The sequence below is a fragment of the Marmota flaviventris genome, chromosome 1, assembly GCF_047511675.1.
Source record: "Marmota flaviventris isolate mMarFla1 chromosome 1, mMarFla1.hap1, whole genome shotgun sequence".
Classification (NCBI taxonomy): domain Eukaryota; kingdom Metazoa; phylum Chordata; class Mammalia; order Rodentia; family Sciuridae; genus Marmota; species Marmota flaviventris.
In genome coordinates this window covers 138,829,899-138,846,018 of record NC_092498.1, presented here as the reverse complement: position 1 = coordinate 138,846,018, position 16,120 = coordinate 138,829,899, and the positions used below count along the sequence as shown (strand labels likewise).

Below are 16,120 nucleotides of genomic sequence, written 5' to 3'. Positions count from 1 at the left end.
ATTCTTGTAGTTATGTCCTGGATGTGTTTTCAATGAGCCTTCATCTTTTAGTAAAGAGAGATAATGGTACTTTTACCACCGTGATGCTAAATATTAGTTGAATCTTGAGAATGAATGTTGAAAATTATTATTTGTCAAATTCAGTAAAGCTTAAAATAAGGCTTCCTTCCTACCTATGCCACCTCCAGTTTGATAGTGCTGTGTGGGGAGTTTTCTGTTAGGAATATTAGTTTTCTAGACCTGGTCATTTTATTGAAGTACAGAGTAGTTTGTTTCAAGTTTTTACTTTGAAAGTGACACTTGAGTGCTGCCCTTTTAGGGCTGCAGAGGGAGGGGTGGATTATTCTTGGCACATACGAAACTAAAACTTAGAAAATTAAGTTAACATCATGGTTCCTAAGGCAGATTTGTCACAACTTGGGTTTAATTCTGTGTGCATCATTCAATCTGATTTTAGCTCAGATGACTGGCAGTTCTATCTGACTTATTTCGATTCTGTCTTTCGACTGATTGAAGAGGCCTGGACTCCTCCTGCTGAAGGTGAACAGTAAGTCATCTTTTTTCCTGAATTATAGTGGCTTTTTTTGGGGGGGGGGTACTGGGGATTGAACCCAGGGAAACCTAACCACTGAGCTACATCCAGACCCCTGACTCTTTCCCTTTTTTAACCCTTAATTTAGAAATAGGTTCTTGTTGTGTTGCTTAGAGCCTCCTCTCTCAGTTGCTGAGTCTGGCTTTGAAATTGCAATCGTCCTGCCTCAGCCTCCTGAGTTGATAGTATTACAGGTGTATGCCACCATGCCCAGCTATAGTGTCATTTATTTATTTATTTATTTTTAAAGAGAGAGAACTTTTTTTTTTTTTTTTAAGAGAGAGAGAGAGAAATTTTTTTTTTAATATTTATTTTTTAGTCTTTGGCGGGCACAACATCCCTGTTTGTATGTGGTGCTGAGGATCGAACCCGGGCCGCACACATGCCAGGCGAGCGCGCTACCGCTTGAGCCACATCCCCAGCCCGAGAGAACTTTTTAATATTTATTTTTTTTTTAGTTTTCGGTGGACACAACATCTTTGTTTGTATGTGGTTCTGAGGACCGAACCCGGGCCGCACACATGCCAGGCGAGCACGCTACCGCTTGAGTCACATCCCCAGCCCAATAGTGTCACTTTTTAATATGTGGTAGCTTAAGAATTTCATTGTCAGCCATTTTAACTCTCCTTTTCTGTCTTATAATATATTCCTTTGAAAGTAAGAATCCCCCCCCCCCCCGCTTTTGTGTGTGTGTGTGTGTGTGTGTGCGTGTGTGTGTGTGTGTGCTGGGTATTGAATTCAGGGGCACTTGACCACTCAGCCACATCCCCAGCCCTATTTTGTATTTTATTTAGAGACAGAGTCTCACTGAGTTGCTTAGCACCTTGGTAATTTGCTGAGGCTGGCTTTGAACTCAGGATCCTCCTGCCTCAGCTTCCCAAGGTTACTGGGAATTAGATTTACTGGGATTACAGGTGTGTGCCACCACACTAACCGTTTTTATTGTTTTATAATTATCAAGGTGTTGTTTCTTGTTTGAAAATTTTTTCTTAATATTTTAATTTGACTTTTAACTTGGGGAAGGATAGTAGAGACAATAACATCTTTTTTCATGTGTTTATATCTAGCTCTTTAGAAGGAGAAGTACATTATTCTGCAGAAGAGGCTGTGAAGTTTATAGAAGATCGGATAACAGAAGAATCTAAAAGTTCTCGCCATCTCCGCGGACCACATCTAGCTAAATTGGAGCTGATCAGGCGCTTACGAAGTCAAGGTTGTAATGATGAATATAAACTAGGTAAGAAAATATGATATTTGGGAAACCTGGAGAAGATACAGGGATACCCTTAGTACTAGAGTGCAGTATTCATCATCTGAGGCCTATATTGAGAAAGTCATGTTGAGGAAGGAAACATCTTTATTATCTGAGAATATTTATAATGAATGGATCACTTACAAAATTATTTCTCTGTTACTCATTCAATTTGGCCTAATGTTTTCATTTTTTCCTGTTCCATCAGAGCTGTTGCTAACACAGTGAAGTTAAATCAGTTCCAATAAAAATTGCCAGGTTTGTAAGAGTTTTAGGATTTCGTGAAGTAGATGAAAAGTTTTCTTAAATCTGTTCCAAGCACTCACAAAACTAATGACAAAGTACTACTGGACAGAATTAGAGCAGTTAGCAGCTAAAGAGAAATTTTAAATTTCTTCTTCTTCTTTTTTTTTTTTTTTTTTTAAGTTTAAATTTATAAAGGGAGCAAAGATTGATACCAGTAGTAAAGCATTAAGAGATTGATACCAATAGTAAAGCATTAAGAGAAGCCTTTAGGAAATTTGATGAAGCCCTTAAATGTTTTATAAATTAGTTTCTTAGCATCTCCTTGAACAGAAACGTAAGATGTTATATTGTGGTAGTTCATGATTTTGTTGGAAAAATGACCCCCCTGCCAAAAGCAGCTACTTCTCATACTGAAAATTATCTTACAGTTTTAATAAAACCTGATTTTTGCTAATTTTTAATTTTTATTTTTTTTTTATTTTTTGGTGGTGCTGGGGATTGTTCTCAGGGCCTTTGTATGCTAGGCAAGCAGTCTACCAACTGAGCTATATTCCCAGCCCAACTTTTGCTAAATTTAAGATAATGAACTCTCCATTGGTCAGCTTCATTTTGTGTGTGTGTGTGTGTGTGTGTGTGTGTATTATAGGTGGACACTGTATCTCTTTGTTATTAATGAATTAATTTATTTGTTTACATATGGTGCTAAGGATCAAGCCCTGTGCCTCACACATGCTAGGCAAACTCTCTACTGCCAAACTACAACCCCAGCTCTCAGCTTCTTTTTTTTTTTTTCTTAGTTATACACAGACACAATATCTATATTATTTTTATGTGGTGCTGAGGTTTGAACCCAGGACCCCACATGTGCAAGGCAAGCACTCTGCCACTGAGCCACAATCCCAGTCCCCCTCAGCTTCATTTTTAAGGAGAAAGCTCCGATGAAACTACTTTTCCCCATTTATTGATATCAAAGCTTTGTCCTTGTTAAAAGTTAATTAAAGGCTAGGGTTATGGCTCAGAAGTAGAGCACTCGCCTAGCATGTGTGAGGCACTGGGTTCGATCCTCAGCACCACATGAAAGTAAAATAAAGATACTGTGTCCACCTATAATTAAAAAATAAATATTAAAAAAAAAACAACAAAAAAGTTAAGAGGTTTTTTTGGGGAGCCCAGTTGTTCTGATATAATGAGCACTCCAGTATTTGAAATCTGTTCTACAACATCTCTGTCCTTTTTAATTATTCGATGTCCTTGGCAGAACTTTCTAAAATTAACTGCACTTTTCTAGCATTCCTGTAGTAGCTTATTCATAGCCAGTTTTCAATTCTGTGCTGATTTCTCATTCTTCCTCTTTTTTCCTTTTTTCTTTTTTTGCAGTGAGGATCAAACCCAGTACCTTCCACATGCTAGGCAAATGCCCTACATGAGCTTCCTCCTCAGCTTTGGCTTCTCTCTTTGGGTTTACTTCAGTAATTTCAGTCTATGCTACTTCCAGATCTGCAAATGAAAGTGCCCATATTTTCTTTGCAAAGCTGAATTTAAAAGTGTCTGAATCTGCCTTGATACCTGCTTTATCTACCCCTGGGTCTTATCAGCCCCCATCTTGCAAATGTGAATTTGTCTAGTAGCCATACATTTTTTTTGCCAGACCAGTGAATGATTCTTAGTTTCTTTTGAGTCACAGAGTTCTTTGAAAATCTGGTTAAAGCATGGGTATTTTTTAACAAAGAATAGGAAAAAGAATTTAGACATACAATCTTACAGAAACCTTTTATTAAAAATCCTTGTTTCGGGTTTGGCGTTGTAGCTCAGTGGTAGAGCACTTGCCTAGCATCAGTGAGGCACTGGATTTGATTCTCAGCACCACATAAAAATAAATAAATAAAGCTCCATTGACAACTAAAAAATATATTTTTTAAAAAAATTCTCGTTTCTTAAATCTTATGTCAGTTTGGGAACATTTTATTTTTCTATTTTCATTTTATTTTGCTTTTAATTGGAAGGAAATTAAAATGAACTGGTAGTTCTCTTAAATTCAGGTTTAAATTTTCTAACTGTGGAGAGAAGCTGTGTTTTTAACATTTGCATATAATCTTATGTTTTTGTTTGAGTTTTAATGTAAATCTTTTTGCTATGTAAATTTTAACTGAATAAGATAGCTTCATATTTCCTAGGTACAATAACAGGGAAGCTGAAAACTCAAACGTAAGAGGGAACTTTAAACCGATATGCATCCAGCCTTCTCTTATTTTCATTCCTTGTCATTCAAGCATTAAGCAACACTTTAATTGAAATATTTCCAAATTAGACCTCTCACTTAAATTAGGAATTGCTTCAGTTAGAAATAATATAGTAGTGTCCCCCCTCCTTGCCCTTAGGTGACCCAGAAGAATTAATGTTCCAGTATTTTAAAAAGTTTGGGGATAAACCGTGTTGTTTTACAGACCTGAAGGTGTTTGTTGACCTCTTGCCTGCTACACAGGGTACAAAAGTAAGTATGTGTCAGAATTCGGTTAAGTGTCTCTATTTACTAAAAGTAGATAACTGTTTGGGTTTCCTGTAATGTGTGGGACTGATGAATATGACTGATGAATAGGAGAACTATAACTGCCCTGGCAAGGTAAGTACTCCAGGTGCTATCATACTGAAAGCTCAATTTTTCTTTCTCTCTCTTTTTTTTTTTACCTGGTACTGGGGATTGAACCCAGGAGTACTTTACCACTGAGGTACATCTGCATACATACCTTTTTATTTTATTTTGGGACCCAGTCTTGCTACGTTGCCCAGGCTGGTCTTGAATTTGCCTCCTGCTTCAGCCTTTGGGGTAGCTGGCCTGAAGACTTGATTTCTTGTCAAACTAAGCCCTTGTGGGAATAAAGTTGTGGCAAATGACTGGATTCTTCTTTTAAAAAATATAATTTTATTTTGAGATAATTGTAAATTTACATGGATTTGAGGAAATAACAGAAAGATCCCATATAGCTTCATTCATTTTGCCCCAGTGGCAACATATTGCATAATTATAGTGTAATATAATTAGGAAATTGATATTGATATAATCTATTGAGCTTTCTTAGATTTTTACCAGTTTTATAGGCATTTATTTGTGTGTACATATGTGTGTAATAGGAGTGATTTATCAAGTGCCAAGCCCGGCTTCGCTTGTGATCCTCCTGCCTCTGTTTACTGAGTCACTTGGATTATGTTCAGACCTGCACTGCCTCTTTTAATCCATAGCCACCTACCTGTACCTTTTCTTCCCCTCTCTCTATCTCTAGGCAACTACTAATAAATTTTCAGTCTATAATTTTGTCATTTTAAGAATGGTATATAAATGGAATCATGCTATGTGTAACCCTTTGAGTGGCTTTTTTCCCTTAGCATTATTCTGTGGAGAATCATCCTCATTGTTACATGTATCAGTGGTTCATAGCTTTTTGTTGCTGAATAGTATTGCATGGTATGAATGCACCACAACTTCCTTAACTAATGACCTGTTGAAAGTATTTTTAGGTGCTAGCTATAATAAATAATACTGCTATGAGCATTGGGTACAGGCTTTTTGTGTGAACACAAATCTTTGTTTCTATTGGAAAAATTACCCAGACATGCAGTTGCTGGATTTTAGGGTAGTTGCCTGTTTAGTTTTTCCTGAAATGGTTGAACTGGTCCTTCCTTCCTTCCTTCCTTCCTTCCTTCCTTCCTTCCTTCCTTCCTTCCTTCCTTCCTTCCTTCCTCCCTCCCTCCCTCCCTCCCTCCCTCCCTCCCTCCCTCCCTTCCTCCCTCCCTCCCTCCCTTCCTTCCTTCGCTGGAGATTGAACCCAGGGACTTGTGCATGTGACAACTGAGCTACATCCCCAGCCATAAACTGTTTTTCATTTTAAATTCTCACTAACAAGTGAATGATTCAGTTTCTCTGCATTCTCACCAGCATTTTGTGTTGTCACTGATTTAGTCATTGTGGTAGGTGTAAAAGGGCTGGAATATATTGCTCAGTGGTAGAGTGCTTACCTAGTGTGTCCGGGTTTACCTCTAGCATCTCCAAAAAAAAAAGGGGGGCGGGGAGAAAACATTAGGTGTATAATGATTGTTCCTGTATTTATTTACCATCTGACTCTCTTCAGTGAAAAGTGTCTTTTGCCCATTTTCTAATTTATTTAATATTTTCTTTTCACTCATGAGTTTTAGGAATTCTTTTTATATTCAAGTTCTTCATTGTAGATGAAATATTTTTTCCCATTCTGTAGGTTATCAGTTTATTCTCTTAACAAAGTCCTTTCCAACACAAAAATTTTTAATTTTTATGAAATGCAGTGGGCTCTTCTTTTAATGTCTTGTCTCTGACATGCTAAAAAGTGCCATAGTTAGTCACTGATTATTTTAAACCTTGATTTATTCTGCTGAAGCAGTCTGAAACTGAAGTGTCAGGGATTTTTTTTTATAACTTAAAACTTTATTTTAGAATGATTTTAGTTTTATAGAAATGCTGCAAAATAGTACAGAGTAATTGAATACTCAGCTTCCTCTAAAGCTGGTGAATATTTTAATAAGTTAATACTTTAAATAATTATATTTGCCACAATTTAGAAACTGATGTTGGTATATTACTATTAAATAGCCTCTAGATTCACTAAGGAAGGCATTATTCCAATAATGCTCTTTTTCTGTTCCAGCATTTGATGCAGGACACTACATTATATTTAGTTGTCATGCCTTGAGTGTTTGGCGATGCTCGAGGGTGAAATCAGGGCTCATGCATGTATTGAATTTTTGATGTGAATCAGTTCTATATCTGGTGGAGGGCCTGTGTGTTTTGTACTCATACACAGCAATGTGTTTTGGGACAAATTGCCCACTCATTGATGGGAACTTTATATCTTGTTCCACATTAAAGAATTTTAGTGCTTAGCCTGAAGTATCCTGGGCAGTTGGAGTACTCTACCCACTGAAGAATTATGTACCTGAGGTGGAACAGAGTACCATTCAAAGAAATAATAGCATATATAACGAAAGCCAGTGACTTCTATCTATTTTGCTCAAAAATAATTCAGCGAAGGTTGTATCAAAGGTTAGAAGTCTTCCCGTCTTAGGGCCACCACCATCTGTTCTCCCAGAAAATCTTCCATTGTCTCTATGGGGAATGAATGATGCACATCGGGAGCATAGGTCTAGAGATGACTAGAGTATTTTTTTGTGACCCTATCTTGAGTCCATCAGGGCTCTGTAGGTGAAACATCTTAGGCAGATGGAGTAGTGTATTCCCTAACTGGCAAGGAGTCCCAGTGGTCTCTCCATGGGGCTCTTACATGGCTGTCACCATTTATGTTTGTTTAGTAGAGCAGTTCTTGGGATACTGTGCTTAAAGGGCTCACACCAAGCGCAGGAATTTCTGGATGAATTATAATACATCCAAACTAGAGGGTTCTGGGTTGTAGGAGGATTTGAAAGCCCATGAGAAAGAAAAATGATTGCCTGGAAAAGAAGTTTGATCTGGTGATGTCAGAGTAGTAGATCTATTCACAGACTTACAAGTTATCTTGTAGAAGAGAGAAGAAAACAGGGAATTCAGAGTTTGGCTCAGTAAGAAAATGATATTTTTAGTAGTCAGAATTCTTTAAAAGTACTGTATGTGAGTTTTGTGTTTCTGGAAGGATTTAAGCAGAATCTTAAACCATGTAGAATGGATTCATTGAGTGCTTTGTTCAAAAAATCTTAGATCATCTCATGTGACCCCCATACGGTAAGATTTATCTACTCACAGGAATCCTGTTGGAATACTAGCAGTGATAAGGATGGTCATTGTTCTGAGTCTAAGGATTTAAGCTGTTTCAATCTTATTTTGTAATCTTATTCTGTATGAATTTTAATTTTGCTGTCACAGCTTTTTAACTTTTTAGCAGGATGATTTCATTAGCTAAAAATTCTGTCACTCAGCAAGTATGTTTGTTGGAGAATTTCAAACTACCCAATAGTATTCAAGCTGAGAAACTGCTATTGGAATGGATTGTGAACCAGGTCTTTCAAGTATGACTAGCCAGTAAGAATGAACCATCAAATCTAGTAATTCTGAAGTGGCTTATGCAGGATGATATTTTAATATTTTGTTTTCTTTGCCTTGATGTTTTAGAATCAAACAGAATTATTCTAGTTTTTGAAGAGTTTTTTGCACAGCAAAAAATTTATAGACTAGGGCCTGGGGCTGTAGCTCAGTGGTAGAGCACCTGCCTCAGTGGTAGAGCACCTGCCTCATACCCAGTGTATGAGGCCCTGGGTTCGATCTTCAGCATCACATAAAAATAAATAAAGATATTGTGTTCAAGAACAACTAAAAGTATATTTTTAAAAAATTTATAGACTAAAAATGTGCATATTTATTTCATAATAAAATCTGAAAGATTCACTAAGGAAGGCATTAAGAAATAAACATACAGTAGCATGCGCCTGTAATCCCAGCTGCTCTGGAGGCTGAGACAGGAGAATTGCGAGTTCAAAGCCAGCCTCAGCAGTGTCGAGGCGCTCAGCAACTCAATGACATGCTGTCTCTAAGTAAAATATAAAATACAAAATAAGGCTGGGGATGTGGCTCAGCGGTCAAGTGCCCCTGTGTTCAGTCTCTAATACCAAAAAAAGAACATAACTAAGGCTTGGGTTTTACCTCAGTGGTAGAGTGCTTGCCTTGCATGTGTAACACTGGATTCAATTCTTAGCACCTCATAGAATAAATGAGTAAAATAAGATCCATCAACAACTAAATATATGTATATATATATATAAAAGCATGGATCATTTTTTTAAAAGAATAATTACAACTAATATATAAAATGACTTGCAAGGGGGCTGGGGATATATCTCGAATGCACAAGGCCCTGGGTTCAATTCCCAGCACCACCAAAAAAAAAAAAAAGACTTGGAAGAATGGTAGAGCTGGCAATAGGAACTATATAGCCATGTAATCAAAAGCATGAAAACCAGTAATGCTAAGTGGGCACAGTGGCACACAACGTGTAATTACAACAATCCAGAGGCTGAGGCAGGAGGATTCCAAGTTTGAGGCCAGCCTCAGCAACTTAGTGAGACCCTCTCTCAAAATAGAGCTGGGGATGTAGCTCAGTGATAGCGTGCTCCTGGGTTCAATTCCCAGAAACCTCTCCCCTCTCCAATATAAGGCAGGAATCGGGGTTAAATGGAACCTCTTGTTATGGACCATGCTAAGAGGAGATTTACCCTATTATGGTATAACCATACTGATTGGAGTTAATGGACCTAAAAAAAATATTAACCCTAAAAGAAAGAAATTGTATAAGAAAGAAGGTAATCCTTCATACATCCCACAGGAAAATACCAATTAAAAATAAATTTACTGGCTGGGGTTGTGGCTCAGCGGTAGAGCACTCGCCTAGCACGGGCAGGACCCGGGTTCAGTCCTCAGCACCACATAAAAATAAAGGCATTGTGTTGGGTCCGTCTATACCTAAAAAATATATTAAAGAAAATAAACAAATTTCTACATGTTTATAATTTAGATATGGATGTAAGCAACAGAGTTAAGAGGATGAAAGGTGTGTGCCACCACCCCTGCCTCTTAGATATGCTTTCCCTGGCTTTTTTGCTACCATCTGTTAGGGGATTTATACTTCTGACTGAAGTATTCTGGGATTAGTTTAGTTTAGACGTAGGGGAGGGGATGAGGCTTTCATCATTGAATAAGAAATTTTCACATTATCCCCTATTTTTAGCTCTGCCAGCTCTGCCCAAGTCTACAGTGTCTCTGGTTTAGCTTCTGTTCATCCTCAGGAAGTGGGTCTGTGAGCTTGGGGAGGGGACCAAGTTCTTAGACCAATTTAGCACATTCTGTTTTTATCCCATAATAATACCTTAGTCTTCAGAGACACCTGGTACCCTTAATTCTTGAGTCTTGAAGGTTCTGTGGTTGAAAATTTCTTGAGTTTTCTGAGGTTCTGGAAATGGAATAAGTATACTGCTTTTTGGTGTTCTTCCCTCTGCAAACTGAGTTTTCACCCTGCTCGGCCCTATAAATCAATTATTGCTTACCGCCTGCTTTTTGTCTTTTGAAATCTTGTTTTAATTTACTGTCATCTCTTCACATTTTTTATGTTTTTTAAATTTTTTTATTTGTTCTTTTTAGATATACATGACAGAATATATTTTGACATATTATACATACATGGAGTATAACTTTCCATTCTTGTGGTTGCCTGTGATGTAGTTACATTTTTTTTAATCTTTGTGAGCTTAATCCTTTTTTATTCCTTATTGTCATCTTAGTAGGATTTTAAAAGTGAGTGACAATAAGCATGTTTTTAATAAGTATATAACTGGAACTGGTGTGTGATTTTTGTTTTTTTAATTCTTACCAAATTTAAAGAATTATAGTTTAAGGCAGGATGCTATTGTTAGGAGAAATTGAGTGAATGCTACATGGGATTTGTTACTTCTAAAAACTAAATGTTGATCTATAATTATCTAAAATTTAAAAACTTAAAAGAATGATAACCATCCCTTCAGTGTACAACCTTTCCTTTCATAATTTATTTGTAGCCAGCTGACAAGGTGCACATGTGTAATACCAGCTACTTGGGAGACGGAGGAAGGATTGCCTGGGCAACTTTGCAAGACTTTGTCCCCAAACCAATCGAAGAAAAAAGGCTGGGTTGTAGCTTAATGATAGTGTGCTTATCTAGCATGTGCAAGCCCCTGGGTTTAATCCTCATTAGCAAAAAAAAAAAAAAAGAGTAAATCAATATAATTGTGGATTTTAGTTTTTATTTTTATGTGGTGTTGAGGATCAAACCCAGCGCCACGGGCATGCCTTGCTTGAGCCACATCCCCAACCCCTAATTAAATCTTTTTATTGATATAATATATCTTGTTAATTCTATAGTTTATAAAACATTGTTATAATCTTTTTAATATTTACTGTTTGTGGTACATGGTATTGATAATATCCTTTTGTCCATCAGTGAATGATTGTGTCAGTTCTATGATTATTGTGTCCTATCACAAATCTTTTTTTATTTTTTGGTAGATGGAAATATTATACTAAGGAATTTAAAGTTTTTTTATTGATGCCTTTTTATAGACCATATCAATTTCTGTACTATAGCCTACTGAGGTTTAGTTGAGTTTTGAGACTTGTGTCCTCTTTTCCCCCACCTCACAGTTTATTAATCAGTTACTCGGAGTTGTTCCTTTGTCAACACCAACAGAGGATAAGCTGGCACTGCCTTCTGACATCCGAGCTTTGCAACAACATTTGTGTGTGGTGCAGCTGACGAGGTTACTTGGCTTGTACCACACCATGGATAAAAATCAGAAATTGAGTGTGGTCAGGGAATTGATGCTAAGATACCAACATGGACTGGAATTCGGTAAGCAACCTTTCAGAATGTGCAGTAGTCCCCTGATTTGGTAAGGCTTAGAAATCAGTTTTTAAAGCACCTGTTGTACCCTGTTTTAATTAGTTTTCTAAGGAGAATATTTTTTCAAGAAGGAAGACCAAGTGATAAGTAACAAAGATTTTCTTAAGCTTGGAGTTTTAAATAATTATAGGTGACTTACTGTTGTCCATATTCTCCTAATGAGTTAACTCTCTTACGTTGGGACTTGTATGAATTGCATAGTTACAATAATTGTCTATTTTCTGCCCGTATGCCTTAATATTTTTAATACATAGACTACGTCATTAAATCAAAGTTATATTATAAATTATAAGATACTTAAAGTAGGTGATTTTTCAGAGTGGCCTGGATATATAGATGTGTATGATATAAATTGACTAGGAGATATCATTATTTCTCTATTTCTATATTAAAAATATTAGGCCAAGTAAGGAATATAATGGTACTTTTTTTGTACACGGCCCTTGGTTTATGCTTTTCACCAAAAACCTCTTTCCCAATCTTTTTTGTGGGATCATCATAGATAGCTTCTCTATGCTGGAGCCCTTCCTTCTCTCCCAACTGAGTGTGGTCTCACTTTCTTTTGATCCCTTTGATTTATGACTTATGTTTTTAATTAATTAATTAATTTAATTTTGGGGGGTACTTATCCTATTCTTATTTTCATTTCTTTTTTCTCTTCTCTCCCTGTCACTTTTCTGCTATAAAAAACTCCCTTGGGGCAGTAATAGTTGAACCGATGTTTGAAAAGATGTGATTATTTTCTTTTCTTGTAGGGAAATCCTGTTTGAAAACAGAATTGCAGTTTTCAGACTATTACTGTCTCCTTGCTGTTCATGTGCTTATTGATATATGGAGAGAAACAGGTGAGTCATAGTGATTTCAGTTCAACTTTATGTTAAATTAATTAGAAGTATGTATTCTTTCCTTAGTATAATTATATAATCCATGAATTTGATTTATGCTTTTAGGTCTTCCTTTCCCTTCTCCAGGATGCTTCTAGAAGAACTCAAGTTTCCAATTTATCCTATTCCCTGTAGTCAGGATAATCTTGAATAGTGAATATCTATCCATTCTGTTTCTAAATGTTTCTGAATAATAACTGTAAAAAATCTACTATAGGGCTGAGGTTGTAGCTCAGTGGAAGAGCACTTGCCTAGCATGTGTGATTGGGTTCAATTCTCAGCACCACATACAATAAAGTTCCATTGACAAATAAAAAATGTTTTAAAAAATTAGTAGAAAGCTATAATAGTTAAAATATAATGAAACTGATTTAAAAACAATTTTTATATACAGGAAAATGTTGTGGGCTTTTTTTGGAATAAGTTTTGATTGGCCTTTTTGAAGAATTCAAAAAATAGAATTCATGGTAAAGGCAACATTATAAATCACTGTGGGACTGTGGCTCAGTGGTAGTGCACTTGCCTGGCATTTGTGAGGCACTGGGTTTGATTCTCAGCACCACATATAAATAAATAAAAATAAAGGTCTATCAACAACTAAAAATAAGAATAAGTAAATATATATAAAGTCACTGAGGAAGAGAAAGATTATTTTGAAGATGGTATTAGGATTGCCTTTTCTTCAGGTCACACCCCCTGAAATTTACTCTTATTTAGTCATTTTTGTTGGGGGAGGACATCTTTGGGTGTATATTGCATATTATTAATGACACTAAAGTACAGAAAATAGAAAGGGCTAGGGAAGACAGTGGTGAGCAAGATGCCCCAGCCCTCATGGATCATTCCACAGGTCATTCAATTTTGCTACCATCCCCATTCCTAAAATCTTTAGAGGCAACCTGAAATGGTGAGGGTAAAAGTCAGCCAAATTCTTAGATACTCACAATCCTGAATCTATTTGTAAAAATCTTTTTTTTTTTTTTATTAAAGAGAGAGAATTTCAATATTTATTTTTCAGTTTTCGGCGGACACAACATCTTTGTATGTGGTGCTGAGGATTGAACCTGGGCTGCATGCATGCCAGGCGAGCGCGATACTGCTTGAGCCACATCCCCAGCCTCTGTAAAAATCTTTTACTGCTATCCCTGAACATCATGTTGAAGTAACTTCTTTGCCTCCTTCATCTAACTTATGCTCAAATGATGCTTCAAAAAGCCTGTCTTGATTTTTTTTAAAAAATATATATTTTTTAGTTGTAGTTGGACACAATACCTTTATTTTATTTATTTATTTTTATGTGGTGCTGAGGATTGAACCCAGGGCCACGCATGCGCTAGGCGAGCGCTCTACCGCAACCCAGCCCACCTGTCTTGATTTTTACGTCTAATATCATTGCAGATTTTATGTCTCTTCTAATATTCTGTAAGACATTAAATCTAACTATATCATAATACTTGCTATACTCTGTTGTACCATGGATGAGGGGGATTCCTTGTCATAAGAAGACCCATTCATTGTGAAATTGCTTGGGGCTACAAAAGTCATCTTGGTGGTTTGTTTTGTTTTGTTTTTTGGTGCTGGGGATTGAACTCCAAAGTCACCTTAATATAAAAACCACTAATGAAGTGACATCTTAGTTATATGGTTTCTATACAAATAACCTTCCCCACTTACCCCTTGCATCCATTGCTGCTCATAGTGACTATGGCTTTGCTAGTCACTTGTATTTTGAGCAAGGTATCTGGGCATATAATAATAATAGCAGCAGCAAACTTTTGTTGATAGATATTTGAAAGTACTTTCCATGAATCAAATTTATTTGTTTGTTTGTTGTTGTTGTTTTGTTTTGTTTTTTAGGTGGATACAATAGCTTTATTTTATTTTCATGTGGTGCTGAGAATCCAACCCAGTGCCTCACGCATGCTATGCGAGCACGCTACCACTTGCGCTACATCCCTAGCCCCCATGAATCAAATTTAAACCTATAGTAATATAGTTATTGTCACAATTTTGTAGACGAGGGAAATGTAGAGCAGAGAGAAAGAAGATAGTAAATTGATCAAATTTCTACAGTGCAATGCTGGGCGCGGTGGTGCACGTCTGTAATTCCTGTGGCTCATGAGGCTGAGACAGGATGATTGCGAGTTCAAAGCCAGCCTCAGCAAAAAGCAAGGCGCTAAGCAACACATTGAAACCCTGTCTCTAAATAAAAAATACAAAATAGGATTGGGGATGTGGCTCAGTGGTTGAGTGCCCCTGAGTTCAATCCCCAGTACCCACCCCGCAAAAAAAGTCCTGCAGTGCAAATACATTGTGAACTGTGTTAGTTAGCCTATTGTTGCTGTGATCATAATACCCAACAAGAGCAACTTAAGAGCCAGGTGTGGTGGTGCATGCCTGTAATCCCAGCAGCTTGGTAGGCTGATATGCAGAAGGATCGGGAGTTCAAAACTAGCCTCAGCAACTTAGCAAGGCTCTAAGCAACTTAGGAAGACTGTGTCTCAAAATAAAAAATTAGGGATGTGGCTCAGTAGTTAAGCACCCCTGGGTTCAATCACTGGCACTCCCCACCAAAAAAGAAAAAGAAAAAAAAGAATAATAAGAACAACTTAAGGAAAAGTTTATTTTGGCTCACAGTTCCAGAGGTTCAGTTCATGGTGGGCCAACTCCATTGTTTTGGGTCCAAGGGAGGCAAAAACATCCTAACAGAAGGAAATTACTCTCATAGCATCTAGGAAGCATTGTGGGAGGGGCCACAGAGAACATGAATCCTTCCAGGGTATGCCTCCAGTGATGCACTTTCTCCAGCTATGCCCCATAATCAGGTTACAGCTATCACAAACCAATCACCTCACCTCTGAATATTCCTGCATTCACACAGGAGCTTATTAAAACCACAACAGAAACTGCAAAATGAAATTGCAGATCTTGTAAGGATGCAGAATTTTTTGAACTCAATGAGAGGGATATTGAAGTGCTCTAATCAAGCATAGTCATTATTTTATTTACTTTTTTTTTTGCAGCCTTGGGGATTGAACCCAGGGCCTTGTGCATATCAGGCAAGCATGCTACTACTGAGCTATGCCCGAACACCACAGATCTAGTAGAAATTAGAAGTTGAATAATTACTGAGGGTTTTGAAAGAGATTAATTTGAATGTGAAAGGATTAATAAGAATGCTTTATATTTTTGCAAAATATTTTTTTTTCTTCAGCATAGTAGTTAAGGCAGGAGGATCAAAAGTTTGTGGCTAGCCTTGGATAAAAGTTATTATAGTTCAGAAGAAATACATTAAAAAAAAATGGTTGTCAAGATCATGTGTAGCTAATAAAAAATTGTTTGGGTAGATTATAGGTAGTTTTCATAGTGTGGGTTGGATTATCATTGATATTTTTCTAAAGGCTTCAATTTTTTATTTCTTTTGGGGAAACAAAAGCATATAGAATAACCTTAAAATATTTTTTAATGCATGGAGGTTTTAGCTGTTTTTACAGAGTATAAAAGTAGCTTAAGCTGGGCGCAGTGGCACACACTTGTAATCCCAGCTGCTCGGGAGGCTAAAGCAGGAGGATTGTGAGTCCAAAACCAGTCTCAGAAATTTAGTGAGGCACTAAGCAACTCAGTGATACCCTGTCTCTAAGCAAAATACAAAATAGGACTGGGGATGTGGCTCAGTGGTCGAGTGCCCCTGAGTTCAATATCTGAT

At 37.0% G+C, this 16,120-nt stretch overlaps 1 protein-coding gene across 4 annotated transcripts in view; it reads left to right on the top strand.

Annotated features, from left to right (window-relative positions):
• The window catches only part of Naa25 (N-alpha-acetyltransferase 25, NatB auxiliary subunit), a 76,090-nt gene that overhangs the window by 33,358 nt on the left and 26,612 nt on the right, over positions 1-16,120 (top strand). For all 4 annotated transcript variants that reach the window (XM_071616924.1, XM_027949109.3, XM_071616921.1 and 1 more), the window contains 5 exons: positions 458-547; positions 1,660-1,829; positions 4,469-4,581; positions 11,272-11,479; positions 12,286-12,375. In XM_071616924.1, coding sequence (XP_071473025.1) covers positions 458-547; positions 1,660-1,829; positions 4,469-4,581; positions 11,272-11,479; positions 12,286-12,375 — 671 coding nt within the window. The remainder of the gene's footprint in view (positions 1-457; positions 548-1,659; positions 1,830-4,468; positions 4,582-11,271; positions 11,480-12,285; positions 12,376-16,120) is intronic.